The 21,401-nt window shown below is 52.1% G+C and overlaps 1 protein-coding gene across 2 annotated transcripts in view; it reads left to right on the top strand.

Moving 5' to 3' along the window:
* The first annotated feature begins 2,211 nt into the window (after window positions 1–2,211).
* TOM1 (target of myb1 membrane trafficking protein) overlaps window positions 2,212–21,401 on the top strand; it is a 37,194-nt gene continuing 18,004 nt past the window's right edge. The window contains exons 1-3 of one of the 2 annotated variants that reach the window (XM_039877839.1): window positions 2,212–2,377; window positions 18,193–18,277; window positions 21,294–21,372. In XM_039877839.1, coding sequence (XP_039733773.1) covers window positions 2,326–2,377; window positions 18,193–18,277; window positions 21,294–21,372 — 216 coding nt within the window. In that variant the 5' untranslated portion in view covers window positions 2,212–2,325. The remainder of the gene's footprint in view (window positions 2,378–18,192; window positions 18,278–21,293; window positions 21,373–21,401) is intronic. The other variant, XM_039877840.1, reaches the window with a different exon arrangement.

Below are 21,401 nucleotides of genomic sequence, written 5' to 3'. Positions count from 1 at the left end.
TTTGCATGTTTTATCTCACTTAATCCTCTCAAAAGCTCTATAAGTATTATCCCCGTCTATAAATGAGACAGATGCAGAAAGGTTTTCTTAAGGTTATACAGCTAGTAAATGGCAAAGCAGACCCAAAGCCACTTCAAAGTTCAATCTTATACGTAATTCATCAGACTCTTTCTCCATTACCTACACTACTGAGCAAATGTGATTGTAGGAAAACTATCAGACTTTTCCATTGTTCAGATGTCCTTTTGTCCTACCTGGAAGGCCTCACTTCTTGTCATACTACTGTCTTTAAACTTTGTTGGCAAAGTATCTTGATTTTTGTCTAACAGTACGTACCTAAAGGATATAAGAGGTTATGTTACACTTATGCAGTATGTCCATTTAAAGGGAGGTAAACATTTTTACCTTCAGGAAGGCATTTGATATTAATATCGCTAAAACAAAGGGAAATTTTAAAACACTTTTTACTAAATGAGTTTGTTTCTTGTTAGCACTTTAAAAAGCTTTAAAACATCAGTTTTGTACTGTATTTAATATTTGCCATTTATATTCCTATCAACAAAATCCACACACTTCTAATTGAATAGCTATATAGTATGCTGTTTGCATGGAGTCAACATGATTCCACTCCAAGTTAGGGGGCGGGGGTATGTGGGTTGTTTCTGCCTTTTTACTATGAAGAATAAAACTTACGGCTGTTTTATTCTTGGCAGTAAAGCTAAGATCTTCTGCCCATAATCACTCTAAACCAGAGTGATGCAGGAAGGCAAGAACTTCTGGTAAGTCACCACCCAAACTAATGGAAGAATCCAAAGGAAGTTCATGCTAAATAAACTCCATATAACCAAGCAATATTCTTAAATGAAAAATATGGGTAGTACCTGACATGAAGAGCATCCTAAATGTACACGGACATCCTAAATGTCCAAATACCATTAGTGAAAGGTAGACTGATTTAAATTTTCTTATGTTACTCATTGTGCTACAGTGGAGAGCAAAATAGACATAGTATCCCAGCCTTCATGGAGCATCTAGACTAGCTGGAGGAAGGGCATTTATTAACAAGTCTCGTGCACTTCAAAGCACAGGAGTACCTGACTTCCATAAAGGTTTTATATTGTGCAGTGAAGATAACAGCCCTCAAACAGGCTGACACATCTGTTAAACAGGTTAACACAGAGAAGTGCTTTAAGTTCTAATTTAGGTTTTCCGTCCTTAAATTTGTGCAGTCAATTTACCAGCCTTACAAATTTAAGAATCACAAACATCATGATCAATAAATAGTAAAGCCTCAAAAACTACCAAAGCAGAAGTTATTGTATCTTTTGGAGTGCATATCATTAGAAGAAAAACCAATACAGCAGGTATCTAATGTGCAAGTGACATATCTGAAACATGCCGCGACAGGAAAGCTAAAGGAGATAGAATTACAAAGCTGGGGAAGGCTTTTGGGTTAATTCATAACTTGAGGTACACAGCTGTACTTCAGGGACCCCAGAAACTCGAAGCTAAATTGTGCCTCTGCCTTTTCTCTTCAGAGAGGCTCGTGGCTTCAAATTCTCAAAGGAGCCTGTGTCCTAAAAAAAGAAAAGTTGAGTCCTTGATCTAATTCCAGCATCCAGAGAAAATAGATGCTCACTGTTTGAATCACACAGTAAATGAATGGCAGAGATGGGTCCCAAACCCTACTCGTGACTACATCTATATGCTTTGTTCTACCTTGGAGTCTACGCCGTCCCAAGTTGCAATTCGCTGAGTTGGCTCTCAGTGTCCAGGGGTCTCAAACCCCTGGATCTCCGACCTCAGAGAGGAAGAGTCCTGTCAGTGCAGGGAGACAACAGGCTAGAGAGGCTGTCAACCTAAGCGGTGGGTGTATAGTCAAAAGAGTAAGTCCCAAAGGCTAAGACACTTCAGAGTGACAGCTGTAGTCTGAGCTTGCTCTGTAACCTTACCCAAGCCATTTCTGTGGTCCAAGATCCGGTTTTCCCGGCGTGTTAAGAAATTGCTAGGCCACGCCCCTAAGCCTTAAAAATCGTTGAGGGCGTGGCTTAGAGGCCCACGTCCTCCCCCATGCCCCCTACCGGGCTACGTCGGGCGTGACGTCCGCCGACGCTGAGTAAGCCGAAGTGAGGTCACCGCCCTCCGCCTCGGGGCGCCCGACCCTCCACGTCAGGGGCGGGGCCTGCGGGCAAGCTCCAGACTCCCTCCACCCCGCCCCCACCGGCGCCACCTCGCGGACCATCCGGCGAGTCACGTGACAGATCGGCAGCGCTGGCGGTTGCTGTCAGCTGATTCCACGGGTTGGTGGCAGCAGCAGCCGCAACCATGGACTTTCTCCTAGGGAACCCGTTCAGCTCTCCGGTGGGACAGCGCATCGGTGAGTCCCTGGAGCCTCGGCCAGCCCCGGCGCAGGGCTCTGCCCCCCTGGGGCGCCCCTCGGTCCCCACTTACACACCAGAGGGAGGCAAGGAAGGGGAACGAGGTTGGCGCTTCTCTCCCCTACCTGGCCCCGCCCAGTCTCCCGCCCATCTTGATTGACAAAATTTGTGGTCCACGAGGAAGCCTTGGATTGTGATGGATGTCTATGGCAGCCAATAGGCAAAGACAGAGGGCGGGTGCGTCCGCAGCATAGCCTATGTGCGGCTGTTGGGGTCGCGAATCCATAAAGTTTAGAGGGTTAAAGGGGCTGCGTGGTTTTCCAGTCCTTGAGCTCCTCTTCTATTTCCCTCGTCTCCTCTCCACTTCGGGTTGCGCCGCCTGGGCTCCTGTCATCTGTCTTGCGGGGCCCTCCGGACACGGATACCTGAGAAGAGCTAGAAGTTCATTCTCCCAGGATCAGAGACTAGAGCTTGGCGTCTGGGCGGCGACCTGCGGGGTGGGGGTCAAGGAACCCTGCCTCCCCCGGGCCCCGCCTTACACTGGGAACCTGCTTGACCCAGGTGGCCAGCTTTAGAGACCAAGGTCTCAGAACGAACCTTCTCTTGGCAGCCCTCACCCACCAGCATCAGCTCGGCCGCGTAGAGTGTCCGATGCTCTGAGCTGCGGGCGATCCTAGTAAGCACTTGATTGGGCCTCCCGCGTTTATCAGTAGATGAGACAGCCGAGTCCTCTGGCCAGAGACCCCGGCTTACTCAGAGCCCAGATCTGACTCTTGCTCCGTGTTGATGGGAGACTTACTAGTTCTTTAACGCTGTTTCTCTGTGCTGAGGTTTCTTCACCTATAATTAGGGGACAACAAAGGCCCCTAATTCCATGGAGTTGTTGCGAAGATTAATCTCGTTAATAAAGTACTTAAAACAGTGCCTGGCACATGGCCAATGCTATATACAAGAAAGCGGTAATATTTATTGTCAGTGTTACTGAGCTAGGACCCAGTGAGTCTCGGGCGTCCCTGCGAATGGCTGGGCAGTAGGTCTCACAGGGCCTCACTCCTGCGCACACCAGCACGCCATGGGAGGAACCACATAGCTAACACTTCTGCGACAGTCTGGCAGTGCCTCCTTCTTGCATGAGGAAACTGCAGGTAGTACTAAGAAATTCTCTCTTCATCATTTTGGTGGTGGTTTTTAGCCTGAGGGCCTGACTGGGAAAATTGTATCTTTTAGACAAGACATTCTTTCCATTCTTAATATCTTGGAAGCCAAACCTAACAAGTCTGTCGACCAGTTCAGTGTCGTAATTGCCACGGTGTCTGTTTGTGGCTCTTCCGAAGTTTTGTAATCAAATCTCTCTGAAAGGGGTGTGGCAGAGGGTTTACACACCAGGAAGCTCCTGGACCAGCTCAGGACGACCATCGACCATCGGCCATCAACCAGCTCCCACCCCACCCCCAACCCCTACCTTCCCCACATAACACACACAGAGGCTGAACACACACACACACTCCCCAGTGAGTCATTGTTTTGGAGCTGAAAAGAGAAGGCGGCTCTTCTTTCATCTTTATTTCTCCAACTACAGATATCAGTGCTTTGGTCACATGCCAAGTTTGAGACTTACTACTTAAAAAAAAACAAAAACAAAAAACTCTGTCTTTCTAAGTCAACCACGTATTCTTAAGGCTTCCTAGAAAAGCTCACCTGGGCTCTAGGCCTTAGATGGTCAAAGAAAACAGCTTTTTTTTTTTTTTTTTTTAATCCTGAAAGGTTGCCTACCTTCGGCAAGAAATATTTTGTCCAAAGAAAATGCTGCTAAATCATAATACCTTAGCGCAAACCAAGTTTTACTACTGGAAGGATCCTTACCCTGGGGCTCTTCAAACCCAGGGTTCTCATCTGAATCCCCCAGAGGTCTCATTTCTCACAGGAGATGAGGCCCAGTGAGAGGAGGCTGGAGACTATGACTGCTTTCACCCAGGACCCCAGTAATGATCAGAAAGCGGAGATGAACTTCCCAGAGCCCCTGAAATTTAGAGCAGAAATTAAATGAAGACTATCTGCCATTTGAGTTGATGCCCTCAGGATTTCATATGTTTCTTTTAGACAAAGGCAGAAGTACCACTGATTGGCTGTGATTATTGATGACGCAGTATTAGCTGCTTGTATTTCTGTAAACTACAGGAGTAATCTCTCCCCAAGCCTGCCGGCTCCACCCCTTGTTAAGGGTAGAGCCCCATAGAGTTGGCATCCTGAGCACAGCAGGTTCTAACGGTGTTCTCAGAGTTCTCATCCACCCCCCACACACACGCCTTGGTGCTGCTCCCTCTGCCTGGGCTCCCTGCTCCTGTGCGCATCCTTCAAAACCCCAGGCATCGTCACCTCCCCAAGGCCTTCTCTGACTCCTTCAGGTCCAGCTATTGCTTTCGTGCTCTCCAGTCACCCTAGCTCCCTGGCCTCTTTCACCGCCTTTGGGCTCTGAGCCTCTGCTTCTCCATCCACTTCTGGATGGAGTGGCAGTTACAACAGCATCCGCCTCTAGGCGGTTGTGAGAACGAAGTGGGGTACTCCCTGGAGAGTGCCTGACACATTGTGAATGTGTGTGAAACAGTAGCTCTTGCCGTCACCATCATTTGTATCGTTTCCACCATCATCACACAAATAGAGCGCTGTCCTATTCTGTTAGTAGTTGTGCACGCGTATCTCCCCAGCTAGACTGGACTTCTTGCGAGCAGAGACTGTACCTTACTCATCCAGACCCGCGGCACCTAACACGATGCCTGGCTCCTAGTAGGAGGGGAAAAAGGAGAAAAGGAAAGTAACAGTTTGTGCTCCAGTGCCAGGTGCCATGCTAGTCTCCTAGGTATGGTGGCCCTATGAGATCTGGCTTTTTTTTCCCCATATCACCAAAAGTAGATGCGAGGGAAGGTATCACTGCGGAAGGTCTCACAGCTCATCAGGGTTGGAATCTGGACGCAGAGCCCCGCTCCTGGCTGCCTCTGGCTGACCAGTACTTAGTTTGAATTTGCATTACTCCCACGCTCCAGGGTTCCCGGCCACCCACAGACAAGCTTTTCTGACTCTGACTCAGACTTCCAGATCACTCATCCTCTCTGTGAGTAGGAGCGCTTCCCAGGGGCAGCAGCCTGGGGCCACGAGTGTCTCAGAGAATTAGTACAAGGCGGTGTTGACACAACCCTCTCCTTCCAAGGATTTCAGAACTCTTTCTGGATTTTCACCGAAGATACGTCTTACCGGCTGCATTTATAGACAAATGTCAGAAGGCAGCCCAAGAATCCGTTTTCCATTTCTGGCTGTCAGCTCACCCCAGCACTTTGAGCCAGAGACCCAACTGACTCTTGAAAGCAAGTGGCAAACCAGCAGAGACTGTCAATGTGGGCAGCCCTGGGGACCGGGCCCCCACTGGTTGGGGCGGAGGTGGCCAAATGTGACAGGAGAAGCGCTCAGAGCCTAAGGCTGAGCCCTCGGGCGGAATGGAGAGAGGGGAGAGGTGAGGGAGAGCTGCCCTGGGATCCACGAAGCCCTCCAGGCCACTTGAAGGAATCGAGGAGGAGAGACACCTCGGGCCCTCTGTGGTGTCATTTCAGGGGTGATGAGCTAGAAACCAACTGGACGCTCAAGCAGAGTTGTCGAGGGGCCACAAGGCTGGAAGGCAGGGGCCCTGGGTCCAGCTCCAGCTCTGTTCCTAACTGCATCATCTTTCCTCTGCGCTGCCTGTGCCCTTATCTGTTTTCCGCTGGTTTCTAGAGGGCCAGTGAGGAATAAATGAGGGGACAGATGAGGACAGAGAAGGAATGATACTAGAGGGAAGAAAGAAACTGATGGCCATTGGAGAGGAATGAGAGAACTGACTCCACAAGGCTCGGAGGGTGGGGTGTGATGTCACAGGAGAAGGAGTTCGGTGCCAGCACAGATACCTGTCCCCAGCACCTCCAAAGTTGGAACCAGCTGCCTTGTTTGGTAATGAGCTCCCCACCACTGGAGGTGTGAAAGCAGAGGCCGGAGGGTCGGGGAGCTGTAAAGAGGATCCCCTGCATTGCCTGGTGGGGTGGACCAGACCAGACCAGTTTCTGCAAACTTTCTATTTCCGGTTTTGTGGGCCTTATGGCCTCTGTTGCACATACTCAGCTCTGCCATTGTGTCACAAAAGTAGCCACAGACTATATATCAATGAATGAGCGTGGCTGTGTTCCAATCAACTTTATTTATGGACACCGAAATTCGAATTTCATATGATTTTCATGTCATGAAGTATTATTCTTTGGATTTTTTTCAACCATTTAAAGATGGAATGACCATTCTTAGCTTGGTGGACCATACAAAAACACACTGAATTTGACATGTGGGTTCATAATTTGCTGCCCTCTGGGTCAGACTAGCTGACCGGAGCCAGAATGATGGAGGGCAGAGTTCTTCAAAACAGGGTCCCAGAGCACCCACATCAGAGATGTTTGAGGGTCCTCTAGCCCTGGGCCCCCTGAGTCAGAGCTCCACTATTTCCCACAGTGTGCCCTGGGGAGCCCTCACGTTGTGAAGCCAAAGTGCTGGAGCCAGGTTAGAGCCCAAGTCTCTGTCTTGAGAATCACAGGGAATGACGTCTAGAAAGGGCTTCGTGTCTGCTGGCCGCATATACACATAGCGAGGCGACCAGGATGAGCTCTTGAATCGGACCAGGTGGCTTGAGTCCTGGTTCAGCCTTCACCACTTTGTTACCTGGGGCAAGTTACTTAACCTCTCCCATCTTCAGTTTCCTGTCTGTAAAGTAAGGATAATTATAGCCCGTATCAGTTGGAGTTGTGTGGCTGCGTTGGGAGGTTGTCGTGTTGTTCTGTGGTGAAACAGCCTGGTGCCTGCCAGACAGTAAGTGTCCATAATTGTTAGCGCTTGTGATGTTTCACTGGTGTGATCATCATCGCTGGGGCACAGTGTAAGTTAGTGGCAGAGCCAAGGTGGCACCCCAGGGCTGACTCCAGTGCAGCCTCTGTGTTGGTCTTGGCGTCACTGGAAATGAGCAGCCACTGGCTGGGCGGCCGCCACATTCACCGGAGGTCAGGTTTCAGGCCCTGGGGTGGAGCCGGTTCTCACTTGGGAATTAGAGCCTTTGCTTGACTGTAGGGATGGAACTGGTAAATAGGTTTTGTTCCCTCACTAAGCTCAAAGAATCAGAGTAAAGTCCCGGATTTCTGCTCTTTTGGTTTTAGAAAAAGAAAACAAAAACCCTCAATGTCTTCTAATTAGCTTGGGGCCATCACCCCATGAGAAGCAGGGGGATTCAGGACAAGTTAACTCTTGACCTCCTTACCCAGGAGCTCTCGATCTAGGCCAGCGCTCTCCAGACTTCTGTCCTTCCTGCGCCACCGTTAGAGCTTGTGTCCCCGTGCCACCCTTAGTTTTATCTTTAGAGTTTTTCCTTTGGTTTTCAGTTTTGACCTCATCCTAGGTGATTATATCCATGAAACCATTACTTCGATGAGCTAGTTCATGTTTTTTTATTCTGTATTAAATTAAATATGTAACTCTAAAAATGTCTAAGTTTGCCCGTGAGCCCACCTGACAATCCTGGAGAGCACATTTTGATCACTTGGATGTAAGCAGTCTGAATAGTGTCAGAGCTTGGACCCTGCATCAGGAGATCTGTCTGGGTTCAAATGTCAGCTCCACCCCTTCCCGGCTGTGTCCTCCAGGCAAGTGACGAAACCTCCAAGGGACTCATGCCTTTAATGGACATAGGAAACTGGGCAATTGACAGAGCACTGACAAGTGCCATGGAAAGCCAAACTGCTGTGCAAGACAGGAGGACAGGAACCGCTTCGCTCCCGATGGGGAAGGTAGAACAGGGAGGAAGGAGGGGAGGAGGAGCTGGCCCGACCACGCGAGGCTGAGCCTGGGAGAGTTTGAGGGTGGACCGAGTTGTCCTCTGTTGGGTTGGAACTTGTTAGTATAAACCCCTGGGGTAGTCAACTGGACTGGGCCCTGGGACCCAGATATTTGGTCAAATACTATTCTAGACATTTCTGTAAAGGTATTTTTTAGATGAGATTAACACTGAGTAAAGCAGATTACCCTCTATGGTGTGGATGGGCCTCAGCCAGTCAGTCAGCTGAAGGCCTCAATTAAAAAAAGAGGAATTCCGCCAGCAGAGACCTTTGGACCTAGGCCGTGTCTATTCCCTGGGTCTGCATCATGCCAGCCTACTTTGAGTTTTTGGACTTGCCAGACCTCCATGATCACATGAGCCAGTCCCTTAAAATAAATGGGGGTGGGGTAAGGGAAGGAGTGGAAGAGAGATCAGTAACCTCTTTCACATTCTCAGTAAGGGGAGGAAAAAAGAATGTGACACATACACCTTGGCCAGCCACTTCAAGCCTTTCTCTGCTCTCTCTCAACCTGGATAGGTTTTGCCAACCCTCCTCCATCTAACTGAAATATTCTTCAGTTAGGTACTATAGTTAGTTACATCAACTTTAAAATTGCAGGTTATCTTCTGTAGAGTATTTTAGAGTTCGTCTTGTGGCCTGTGGTTACAGCATGGCAGGGGAGAGGCAGCCACGGTTTCGAAGGACTGCTCAGCAACTTAGGAAACTGGTGGGACTTTCCGAGCCAGGGCTGGAAACAGTTGTTCGTTCATTTGAAAAGTCAGCTTCAGGAGTTTGCTGGCTGTGGGCAAAAAAATGGATTCTGCACGTATGTGATTTAAAAGTCTGTTTTAATGAGAGTGCTTGAAACTCTCAAACAATTCTCGGTTGATATTTTTGCAGTCGATAATCTTTGTTTTGGGGCTCGCTGTGTGCTGGGTAGGATGCGAGGCGCTCGAAGTGCATTCCCTTGTTTGCTCCTCGCACAACCGTGCGGGCCGAGTGCTTTAGTTATTCCCATTGTGCAGGGGAGGGGGTGAGGCACAGAGAGTCACTCGCCGGCACACCCCTGGTGAGTGCGCCAGTACGGACTCGAACTGGGAGTTGCGTATGGCCAAATCCCACACTCCTGACTTGTCCACCTCATCGCTTCCCCTCAGAATTGAAAGGGACCTGCCAGCTTTCCTTTTGAGTGAGCGTCTGAGTTTATCCCAAGCGAATTTGTTTATAATGGTTCTTTGTTTCTCCGCGCCCCACCACCGTTAGTTAGCACATTGGTTTCATCCTGGTGCTCATCCTCACTTACCAGGAAGCGCAGATGAAGCACCAGCTGCAGCAAAACCTTCCCCAGGGGCTTCCCACTCGTGTCTCAGTGGCCAGAACTGGGTCACAGGGCCACTTGGAGACTAGAAAAGCTAAATGCTGTAGGCCAGCGGAAAGTGTCTTTCACCACGACAAACTGTTGGAGTCAGCTCCATGCGGTGCAGTTAATAAACATCTAATGTAGTCCCAGGTGCGTTAATACAAATACCGTCTCCATCGTGGGCAGGCGAGCGAGTTCCCATACTGCATCTCCAGGTGGACAGCCCCGCTGGCCTGCATCCCAGCAGGATTGAGCAGACTGGTGAAGGCTCTAGAGACCATGTCCTGACTGGAGTGGTCACAGGAACTGGGGGTGTTAGCATGGAAGACAGATTAAAGAGGGACATGATACTTCCTGAAAATATTCAAAGGACTGCCAATTAGAAGAAAGATTAGGATTTCTACACATCAGCTGCTAAGGGATCAATGGGGGCCAAAGGGAAGGAGTATTTCGTTTAAATTAAAGAGTTATAAAGGTTTATCATCCTGGTGAATACGGCCTCTTCATTCAGTCACTCGGCAAACATGTACTGCAGGTTTGTCACAGGCCCAGTCTCATCTCCTTAAAGAATTTGGTGACTAATGAGCTGTGATCTCCACCCTGGAGCTCACAACCTAATGGGAGACACAAACAGAAACAAGAAATCAATACTATGGAGTTATTTTAACAACTCCACTAAACAGAGCGTATAGTTGTAGTCTGTACAAAATGTTGCTGGCCCAACGAATGAAAGAGCAGGCCCTCTGGGGGGTCAGGGCAGGCCCCACCGGGCCACCTGACCTTGAGCTGGGCTTAGGAGCTTGAGTTTAGGTGGACGGGGAGGAGCACATCCCTGCTCACGGGCATGGACGCCTGAAGGGGTAGGACCGGGGCTGCCAGCAGAAGGCTGGGCTGGTGGGGAAAAGGGCTGGGCCGGGTCTTCCCCCAGGATCCTGCCAACCAAGTCCAGGGTGGCTCTGGTTCCACAGCACAGCAGTCCCATGGGGAAGCCCAGCAGCAGAACTCAGTAGTACACAATGAGGAATATCAGTCAGGGGTACCTTGGCTGCAGGGGACGGGGGACCCAGGCACCACGGGCCGAGCCCGCCACCGCGCGCTTTACTTGCCTAACGAGAAGGCTGAAGGTTGGTGCTTTCAGGGTTGGTGTGGCAGCTCGGGGATGTCTTTAAACACTAGGCTCTTTCTTTCTCTGTCCTTAGCACGTTGGTGGTTTGTCTTGAGCTTGTGACCTCCTCAGCTCCAGGCGCCATGGCTCCCATGCTGGCCTCCCAAAAGAGAGGAAGGAAGGAGAGGGGGAGAAGAGGCTTTTCCTTCCCTGGGCTGTGCCCTGTATCCCAGGAGGAGCTCCACCCTTCACTGCTGTCCAGCAGATACCCCCTTACTCCTCAGTGATCAGAGCTGGTCGCTTGCCCACTCTGGGACCAGGCACTGCAAAGGAAATGAGATCAATGCTTTGGGCAAGTGAGAAGGAAGGGACGGCTGTCGGGTAGGCCAGGAAGGCGTCGGCCACTGTGGGTCTTGATGTGGTTCCGTCCCCGATTCCATCTTTCCAGCATAAGGCTGCACTGTCCCGAACCATCGGCACATTCCCCTCTCCCTCAGCAGCCACTCCTTTCTCCTCCGGCTGCCTCACTCCCTCCTGGGACCTTCAGCCTCCCTCAGGTCACTTCTTCGCAGTCACTGAGACTGACCCTCAAGCCCCTCTTCTCTCCTCCCTGTCATCCTCGATGATTCATCACTGATTCATTCATTCGGTAGATGCCACTCCTCTACCAGAGCGTCCCTCCTCTTCCTTCCCCAGCCTGGCAACTCATGCTCTGTTCTCAGCTCAGACGGTACCTCCTCGCCGAACCTTTCCGGTTCCCTCTGCAGGTGTTCACCCCTTCTCGCGGCTCCCACACCTCTGTGGACTGACCTCCATCATCTCGCTTATCCATTTCGTACTGCAAATGTTTGTCCAGCTGTTACCCTGACCTCTTTAGGACCTCCTCAAGGGCAGGAGTTCCCTTCTACTTCATCTTTGCTTCTCTAGCACCTGGCACAGGGCTGGACAAACAACAGCAGCCCAGAGTATCACGGACGGGCAGAGAGGTGGATGGGAGGGGACTAGATGGGCAGGAAGACGTCATGCAGGAGGCAGAGGGAGGGGTGGATGGGATACGGGGGCACTAAGGGATGGAGGCAGATGATGGGTGGGGAGGTGAACAGAGGGGTGGGTATTACAGCAAATTCCAAACATCATTTCATTCATAAATATTCCAGTTCGTTTTTGTTTAAAATAAATAAATAAACCATAACCCCTATACCATTACACATTTTAAAAAATTGTACAGATGTGTTTTTTAAAGCCTTAAAATAGTAAAGACTAGAAAGAAATCTTACAAAGGTTCACTGTGGTGCCTTTGAGTGATAAGAAGAGGTGACTTTTATAAGGAAAAGGTGGCATTCAGTAAATGTGATCCTAAAAGGAAATGGCTGTAGATGCCCTTGCTGGGGCACCAGCTGTAGAAGGACGCTCTCAAAAGAGGACCTGCGGGAGCCACCTAGGGCTGACACAGCATGTCACTCCTATTCTGTCCCTATCCCCTGGGTCAGTGAACCCCACCCTAGACTTGGTCATAGTCTAGGGTAGGACTAGGTCTGCTGTTAGCATTGGCCTTTAAGACAGTTCCTTATTATGCCTTACTCTTAAAATGTACAGCGGAAACTTGATGAATTTCATTAACCAATGTCACCATAAACAAACAAACAAAAAAGTTAAAAAAAGAGAGAGAGAGAGCTCCTTATTTACAAAGCATATTTCATTGAATCTAAAACACCATTGGAGTATAAAAAAGAAAAGCCGCCAATCGAGCTCTGACAGGTCATTCGTAAGCATCCCAGTTTCAGAGGGTTTCAGACGTAGAAGAGGGGCGCTCACGGTCAGTGAAACACGTGAATGTTGTCCAGGCTGGCGGTGGAAGGGGACTCAGCGTGAACTGGAGCAGCAAGGCCACCTGGAGGCTGCCAGCCCTTCCACACTTGTTGAACGAAAGTAGGCCCGGTGAGATGGAGATGTCCCCGGAGCTCAGAGTCCACCCAAGGCAGGTAGGGATGTCCTCCAGCAGGGCAGAGCAGAGTGAGAGCACACAGGTTTAGAGCCGCACAGGCCCTGCTTCGCCCCTTCCCCAGTGACCAGTCAACCCCCAGGCCTTGGGCATCCGCTGCCCCTGAATATGGTGGGCGGGGACTGCGGGGAAGTAACACGGGAGGAGGTGCACCGAGCATCCTGCTCAAGCTGACATTCAGTGAGTGCTGGTCGTTTTGTCACTGTTATTCGTGATATTACTGTCACAGTGCAGGATGACAAGTGACGTAGTGTGTCCAGCTGGAGGCAATGCTGAGGGGCTGACACTGGGGTAGGGCCTTAAAAGATGAGCATGGATTGGCCAACACCATTTCCTCTTCTGCGTCTGCATCCAAATCTCACGCCCCCTGTACTGTCTGAGCACCTGGTCTTTTCTGTCATAGCATTTTTGCCTTTTGTATTGGCAGTGGTGGCCTCCACTGGCTGTAAACCTCCTGAGGGCAGAACCTGGTCGGTTTTGCTCCCCAGTATCTCCCCAGGGCCTGGACGACAAGTGTTGAGGTGTGTTTGAGAGGCACATAACATACTGGTTAAGAGTAAGGATTTGGGAGCGAGACAGACCTCTTTGGGTTCGAATCTCTGCTCTGCAACTTACGAGTTGTGTGACCAGGGGCAAGTCGCTGACATCTCTGCGCTCAGTTTATTCACCCCTGGTCTGAGGGGTGTGCGGAGGGGTAACGGACTTGGTGCAAGGTGCCAAGTCCCATGCCTGGTGCCCAGTGAGTGTGCTGCTAGCGGTGGATGGTGTCCTCATTGGCATCATCGTCATCTGTGAACCGGGGCCTGACTGAATGGAAGAATGGCATTCCTGGCGGAAGCCAGGACGAGGCAAGAAAGAACAAGACCTGCAAAATGAGGAGAACACAGCTGATTGTGGCCGAGGTCAGGCCCAGATGTCCCTCTCAGTCCTTAAAGTGTTTAGGTTTTGACCCTCAGGCAGTAGGGGGAAGAGGGATCCTGGACAATTTTTAGGCAGAGGAAAATACTGCTTGGATTTATGTTTGAAGAGTGTGGAGGTGATGGTCCAGGCCTGGGGGAGGTGACAGGGTCTGAACCAGAGCTGTCACAGTGATGATGGAGTTGGGGGCAACTCTGAGATATGTTGAGCTGAGCATCTGGAATCCATAGGACTCGGAGACCGTTTGAATGTGCAGGGTGAGGAGAAGGTTCTAGGCTGCTCCACCACTGGCTGTCTTGGGGAGTAGGAGGTCACAGCCGTGACGCTGACCACAGTTCCACTGAGTACTGCAGAAATGGCCTCCTCCAGAGCAGCAGAAGGAGCAGGGCTTTCCCTGTGGTTGGGAGGGCCTGCTGTCCTCCAGCTATTTGGGGTCCCCCCGGGGATGAACAGGCTGGGAGTAGGGACCTGGAACTGGCATGTCTTTCATGGCCACCCCTTCCTGTTCTCAAACCAAGTCATGGCCATGGCACTTAGTTACTGGTCACTGCTCTTTACCTAACTTTGTACATAACATTGTCTGGCTGAAAAGTCTCAACGCCTGTGAAGCCGGCAGTCTTATCTCAGTTTGACAAATGAGAAACAGACACTCAGAGGGCTTAGATCCTTGACCGTGGTCTCCGAGTGAAGGGGCGGGGCCGGACCGGTCCCACTCTAAACCCATGTCACTGCCCAACCTGTCTGTGCCTGGAGCCCTCTGGGGTGGTGGTGTCTGCACCAGCCCCAACATGGAGAAGACAGGCTACTGAGCAGACAGGTGCCCAGTGATCCAAACCCACAGGGCAGCCAGCCCTAGACAACAGTGTGGCCTGATAGCCGGTGGACGTTCGCAGCGCTTGGCTTCCTCAGGAACTGGGGACAAGAGCAGAACTGCTACTAGGATTTTGAAGGTGACCGCCAAGGTGACTTCCCGACTCAGAGTCAGGAAGTCAGCTGCCATTCTTTGGGAACTGGTAACCAGTGTCGGTGTTTTGATTCCTCTTTCTTAAAATAGCAAGCTGAGTTACTTTTGTGGTTAAAGACAGAAACAAAACTATATCCCCAGATTCCTGTGGGTTTAAATTTCTGCCCTTAATGGAACACACCTACCCTGTGGAAACCTTTATTAAGGAAGTCGTATAACTCTCCAGTCCTGCAGTCAGTCCACTCCCAGACCTGAAGGAAGTCGGCCAGTGATGGGTGGATGGGCCCGTCCTGGTCTGGGCACGCCTTTCCTCTGAAATTGCTCAGATGGGTCTTGTCTCTCTTTTGCCTCTCCCCCTCCCCGCTGCTGCTTAGGCTGACTGAAACTCCCCTTTTCCCCTCGTCCCCGCCAAAACACTCCATCCTCTGAGTGGCTCTGCCCACTGCTGGCACTCAGGACTAAAGAACTTGTCAGCTGTGTTCAGGTTGGCATCAGACCCATGTTCCAGGTCCTTCTGCGCCCACCTTGATCCCTTGGGGTGGCATTCGTGACTTATAAGTGTCTCAGCTGCCCCCTTTCAAAAATGACCATAGTCCTTTCTAAAACCTTGTCCTCGCTCCTTCAGGAGAAGAGAGGTGTCTTTCGTTTTCAGGGGTTACTGGGACGGTCATACGGGGATCCGATTGAGGAACCACTACGAGGCCTGCTGCTGGAGCCAGGGGTCCGGGAGGAGGGGACAAGTGGCCTGAGTGTTGCAGAGGACCCTTCAGGGAAAGCAGAGCTCCCTGACCTCTGATGAGAGATAGGGCCAGTGACATCAGTGGCCACTCCTCCCTTACCACTGTGTGACATCGCTACACCTCCGCTTCCTCATTGGTTAGATGAGGGCAATGATGGACACCTTACAGGGCTGTGAGGGCAAATCCCATTCCTTATGGTAACAGCTAATGGCACTCAGTGCTACGCAGCAGCGTACAACTTGGGAAGTCAAAGCGATCCTGCTGTGGAAGGGCCTAGAGGCCTGGCTGAGGGCTGGCGGGGGGCTTAAAGGGTTTGGGGCACAGGCCGACACGGTCACTTTCAAGTTTCAGAAAGTTCTCTCTGGGCAGGAGGGAGAATGGATGGGGAGGAACGAGGCAGGAGGGGCTGAGGCGGGGCTGAGAGGGTCGGGATGGTGGCCGGCTCGGACAGTGGCAGAGGGCAGGGCGACCAGGGAATGGGTAGGATATAGAGAAAGTCAGCAGCTGGAATTGGCAGAGCTTCGTGGCCAGTTAGAGGTAGTCCAGGAGTCAAGGATGACTAATCCTTCAGGCCCATGTGACGGGGGGTCACTGAGAAGTGGCTTCTGAAGAAGGTGCAGGCTCTGCTTTGGTGATTAGCCACCGCCTCCCAAACTCACCACCCTCTCTGCTCAGAGGGGCACTTGTCCTGCTCTCTTTGGCTATCCCCATGTGGCTCGGTAAGTCCCCAAGGGTGAGGAGTGTGACACAAAGAAGCCACCCTCAGGACATAGTTGTCAGGTGAACACGTTCGTCTTCCCGTGCTTTTAAAGGGAGCATTTCCTCATCCCCTCCCCCAGCCGTCATCTAGGGAATAAAGCAGCCCGCCGTGCTGCTGGGTCCCTACCTGGATGCCTCAGCCGCCTGGCATGTGTCCTGGGCCACCCTTGCATCCATCTGGCCACAGGACCCAAGGAAGGACCTAGGGTGGTGGAATGAAGTCAGGCTGATTTCAAAAGCAAGGTCACGGAAGCCACAGTTAGGAGACGGTGACTGTGCTGGCCCAGCCCAGGCAATGCCCTGCAGGAGGGGCCTGCCTGCCCAGCTAGAAGAGGGCCCTGCCCAGTCACGCGGTGACAGCCCCCCTCTGTCCTGACAGGCCCAGGCTCAGAGCCTTGCCTCTTTGGGTGCCACGGGGTGGGGACCTCATCCATCTTGTCCACCATTGCATTCCTAGTACCTGGAGCCAGCCTGACACATCAGTGCCTGTACAGCAAGTAAGGGGCGACTTAGCCTCCCTGGGCCGCAGCTGTCCCTGTGAACGGGGTGCAGAGGGAGCCTCCCTTGTAGGATGGTTGTACCATCACATCACGTTCTGCGTGCCTGGTCCATCCAGCATTCTTGGTAGATGATGGCTGACACTGCTATGGCAACGGGCCTGCTGAGGTCAGCAAGTAGGTGAGCACGCCTCGCCCGGAGCCAGGGTCTAGAAGCCAAGGAGACGGCCATAATGGAGAGGGACTTGGAGAGCGCCCTGTGTTAGGACACTAAGGGTCTCACGGTCTGAACCTTAAAACATTAATGAAATCCTGTCTTGTCACGCACCTATTATATATGGAAAAATGTACGTGTGTGCCTGACATGCCAGCTGGGAGTGAATGTGCATGATGGAATGTCGCCTAGAAAAAGCAGTGTGCAAAATTGTCTACGCACACTGTGGTGGAACATATCTTAAAAACTCGTCTGCATGCAGACGGAATCTAGAAGGGTTCAGAGGTCTGTGGCGAGTGAGGGATGGCACGTCACTTTTTAAAGAACATCTTTGGATGTCCTGGCGTCGTCACTTCCTGCATTCATCATTCACCTACTGCCTCTCACACTAGAGCAAAGAAGAGGAGGCCAGCCCGGACCCTGCACGGAGCAGAGCTTCAGCAGCTGGCCACGGACCCTGGCCTTGACAGGCCTTGAGAATCTCATAGCTGACCCTTGCCCTGGAAATCTTACCCTAAGAATCAGCACAACCTGAACTAGATAAAGATGATGGTTGCACGAATGTACTAAATGCCACTGAATCATACATTCTAAAGTGGTTAATTTTATATTATATGACCTTCACTTTAATTAAAAAAAAAAAGAACTGCGACCACTTACCGAGCCCCTGTTTTATTCCAGGTACTTCCTGGATGGCTCGTTTGTGTCATCCGCACTCCTCAGGGCAGGTCTGCAGGGCGGCTCAGGGTCTACCCAGTCTGCAGACAGAAAGTGGCTCAACGGGAAAGCCAAGGCCAGGACACTGTTGATAAAGGAGTCTGGGTATAAACTACACCATGTCCTTGCCTTGGTAGTAAAGAACGTCTCTAGGCCATGTGAGAGGAAGCTGGTTACAGTGGGGCCTCTGGGAAGTCAGGGCAGGGGGCAAGTGAAGCAGCTAGATTTACTCTCCACTGCATGCCACTTTGGAACTTTCTGAACCATGCGAATGGTTACCAAATCAAAAATATTTTATTTATAAAAATAATACGTATTCCGTATTGTCACATCAAAAGCAAGCACTCTGAGGCCATGCCTCCTGGATTCCTATCCCCGCTCATCCATTTGGCGCTCTGAGCCACGGCTTCCTCAGCAGTCAAAGGACAGTGGTAGGCTAGCCTCGCGTGGCTACTAGTGAGAATTAAGTGACAAAATGGGACAGTGCAGGTAATACAGTGTACATAGCACCGGGCCCATCTCGGGCACCCAGAAAGCATCCATTGTCATCCCTCCTCTCCATCTCTTCCCACACCACCCCCCTACCACACACCCCCCACCCCACTATTTGAGTTTGTCATCTGGGACCCCACATGCCTTTGCGACTTATGATTTCTTTTCCTCAGAGAAAGCCACAGACGGCTCCTTGCAGAGCGAAGACTGGGCCCTCAACATGGAGATCTGCGACATCATCAACGAGACGGAGGAAGGGTGAGGCTGGGGCCCAGGCGGGGTGGGCCACTGCGACTCCCCGCCTCCTGCCAGAGCTCCCCCACCCCCGTCCCGCCACTTCCGTACACATAGGCAGATCCCGCTTGTGGCCCTCAGTGTCAGGAGGGGCTGCAGAGCTTGTCAGGGCCCCACCCCAGGCAGGAATGTGGCATTTTAAACATTGCGGAACCGAGATCCTGTCCAGCCCTCTCATCAAGTGGACGAGAGGCCCAGAGATGCCGGGCGTGCAGCTGGCCACGGGGTGCTGCCAGCCCACACAGCCTCTCCTGGCTTTGTTGGTGAGCAAGAATAGACTTTCATTTCCTTAAGATTTGAATCCAGCAGGGAGGGTCGGGGATCACGGGGAGGGCAGTGAAAGTGAAGCAGAACTGAGAGGCTAATTATGGTTGACCTTTGCTAAGCATATCCGGTGCACAGGTCACCGTGTCCTGCTCAATGCCGAGGAGCTCTGCCAAGGTACTTGCATGGTGAGGGGGAGGCGTCACGGGCCTGGCTCCTGATCCCTGACTAGCCATCACAGGCCAGCTGTGTGACCTTGGGCAAGTCACTTTACCTCTCTAGGTCTTTGTCCTCAGAGGCAAGCTCTTTTCAGTCCTAAGCCCAAAGCCCTGAGGGGAGCAGAGAGGGGATGCAGGATCCACTGTCCTTCTCAGGACAAACCTGGGAAGGGCAGGGAGGGGCGTGATGACCATAGCCAGCAGGAAGTGCACCCAGACGAGGCCTCTTTTCTGGAAAATCAGGATCAAGAGTTGGAGCAGGAACTCTATTTTTCACTGGGTCCTCTCAGCCAGGCAGTGCTTTGCATGCAGAGGGCAGGCTGGAAGCAGGCAGGGGCTGGGAGCGCCCAGCCCAGAGCCCAAGGGAAACTGTGGGTGTCTGCATCACAGTCGAGGCCAATCAGGAGAGTGCAGTGGCTGCTGGACACCTTCCAGTATCCCCAGTGGTGCTCCATGGGCTTGTCAAGGAGCTAGGAGGGGACATTTGTACCCATGTCTAAACTCATAAGAGTTGGGGGAGAGAGTGGTGGACAGATGGCAGGGCCACCAGAGAGAAGATAGGAGGCAGAAAACCTCATGGGGCCTCTCAGAAGGCCTGGGGCTTCATGAACGTCGGGGCTGAGTCACTGCTGGGTCCTTGGAGAGGCAAGTCCCCATCTCCCTTAGAAACTTTGGCAGAACTGGGGCTCAGACTCACTCGGGTGTGTGCTGTTGATCTGAGCACCTCCTGTGTTTCAGGCACATCACGAGGCATGGGGACCCAGCAGTGAGCAAAGTCAGCTTGTCATCTAAACTTTGGTCTCTTGTCCATTCCCCCATTGGACTGTGGCCTTCTTGTCATCCACGTTGTGCTCCTAGCAGAGTACTAGACACACAGTAGGCCCACAGCAGTGGCATACGAGCCAGAACTTCTGATTACCAGTGCCATGCCCTTTCTCTGGGCCGCTCTGTAAGAAGTGGAGACAAGCCCCTTTGAAGCCGAAGTGGCCACAGGTGAGCAGCCCAGCCAGGGGCAGAAACCAGCTTCCACTAGAAGGAGCCTGGAGGGTGAGGGCCTGTCCCAAGGCATTGGGTTGAAAACTACCCTCATGCTGCTGGGACAGGGTCCCACCCCATTAGGGCCCAGGGTCCCTCACCCTGCGTGTCCTCTCCATCACAGCCCTGACAGGCCTCCACAGCTCTGCCCCCTCATGGAGTCTGTTCCTGGGAAGGCTTTCCCACCACCTCCTCTCGTGTTGAGGGACCCATGTCAGGGTTGCTGACTCCCCTGACTTGCCCTTAACTGGTCAGCACTGACAGGCCGACAGACACCGGTCAGACAGCAGGATGGTCCCCAACAGCCACTTGCTGGCCTGGGAAATGTTGCGTTCCCGCAGCATGTTGGGCCCGGGGAGGCAAGGTGTCAAATAGGCTGCTGTCCCTGCCCTCTGGGGGGATCTTCTGTAGCCAGCAGGCCCTGGTGAGTGCCTCATGACAGTGCATGCTGGCGAGTCGGGGACTGGGAAGGCGTGGCGGGGGACAACGTGGACGTTGGGGCACCACAAAGGCCTTTTAGGCAAGAGCGGTCTGTTGAGACAACGTTGATTTCACCTGTATGGGACTGAGGGGCAGGGAGCAGGGCTGGGGCATGGGGAGTGGCCGTGGAGGTACAGATGGCACAGGGAGAGCAGCTGCCACCAAGGCCTTCAGGGCTCCCTCTGCACGTAGGGGCGTCCACCCTCCCTTCACCCTCCTCCACATTCGGCCTGCCCATATTTCAGTTCCTCCCCTCCCCAGGCCCTGGTCCGGGCTCCAGCCTCTACCTTAACCACTTCCCCTGTCCCACCGGCTGGCTCCATGTCATCCTTCATGCTCAGCTGCAATGCCGCCTCCTCGGAGAAGACTTCCCTGACCCCTCCCCACACCCACTCGCTCTTAGCACAGGACCCACTTATTCCCCTCATTTATGCCTGTCTCCCAGGAACCTGTGATCTTTGAAAGCAGGGCCACGTGGTCTTGTTCCTCAGCGTATCCCCTGCACCCAAAACGGTGCCGGCACATGTGGGTACTAAAGACTTGAGTGGAGGGATGGATGGGTAGGGGAACCAGCCGGGGTGGGGCATTAGGGTTCTGTGCCCATGGGCTCCTGCTAAACTCCAGTCTGCATAAGAAGCCCCTGGGGCATGGTAAGCAGCAGATCTCCTGAGAGTTTGGTTCAGGTGGTCGAGAGTCGGGGCCTGGGGTTCTGCATTTTTACCAAACACACCTCCGCCCTGAAGTGTTATGGTGCATGGAGCCCAGGGACCACACTGAGAATCCCTGCCAAGTATTCATGGTCCCCCGGGAGGATTTTGGTGGGGCAGCAGAGAGTGACGTGATTAGAACCTGGAAACACAGAAAACAGATGGGACCCAGGAAGGACATTCCCATTTCCCAGAGCCCCCTGACCCTGGGCAGGAGCCTCCATGTCGGATAAGAAGGTCCCATGCCTCCGCTCATCCTATTGTCCTTCTGCCCAGTCCCAAAGATGCCTTTCGAGCAATAAAGAAGAGAATCGTGGGGAATAAGAACTTCCACGAGGTGATGCTGGCTCTCACGGTGAGTGCCCTGTCTGTCCGTGTGTCCAT

Source organism: Pteropus medius, unplaced genomic scaffold (assembly GCF_902729225.1).
Source record: "Pteropus medius unplaced genomic scaffold, Ma_sr-lr_union100, whole genome shotgun sequence".
Classification (NCBI taxonomy): Eukaryota; Metazoa; Chordata; class Mammalia; order Chiroptera; family Pteropodidae; genus Pteropus; species Pteropus medius.
Note: the sequence above shows the minus strand (reverse complement) of the source record. Positions and strands in the feature narration are given on the sequence as shown.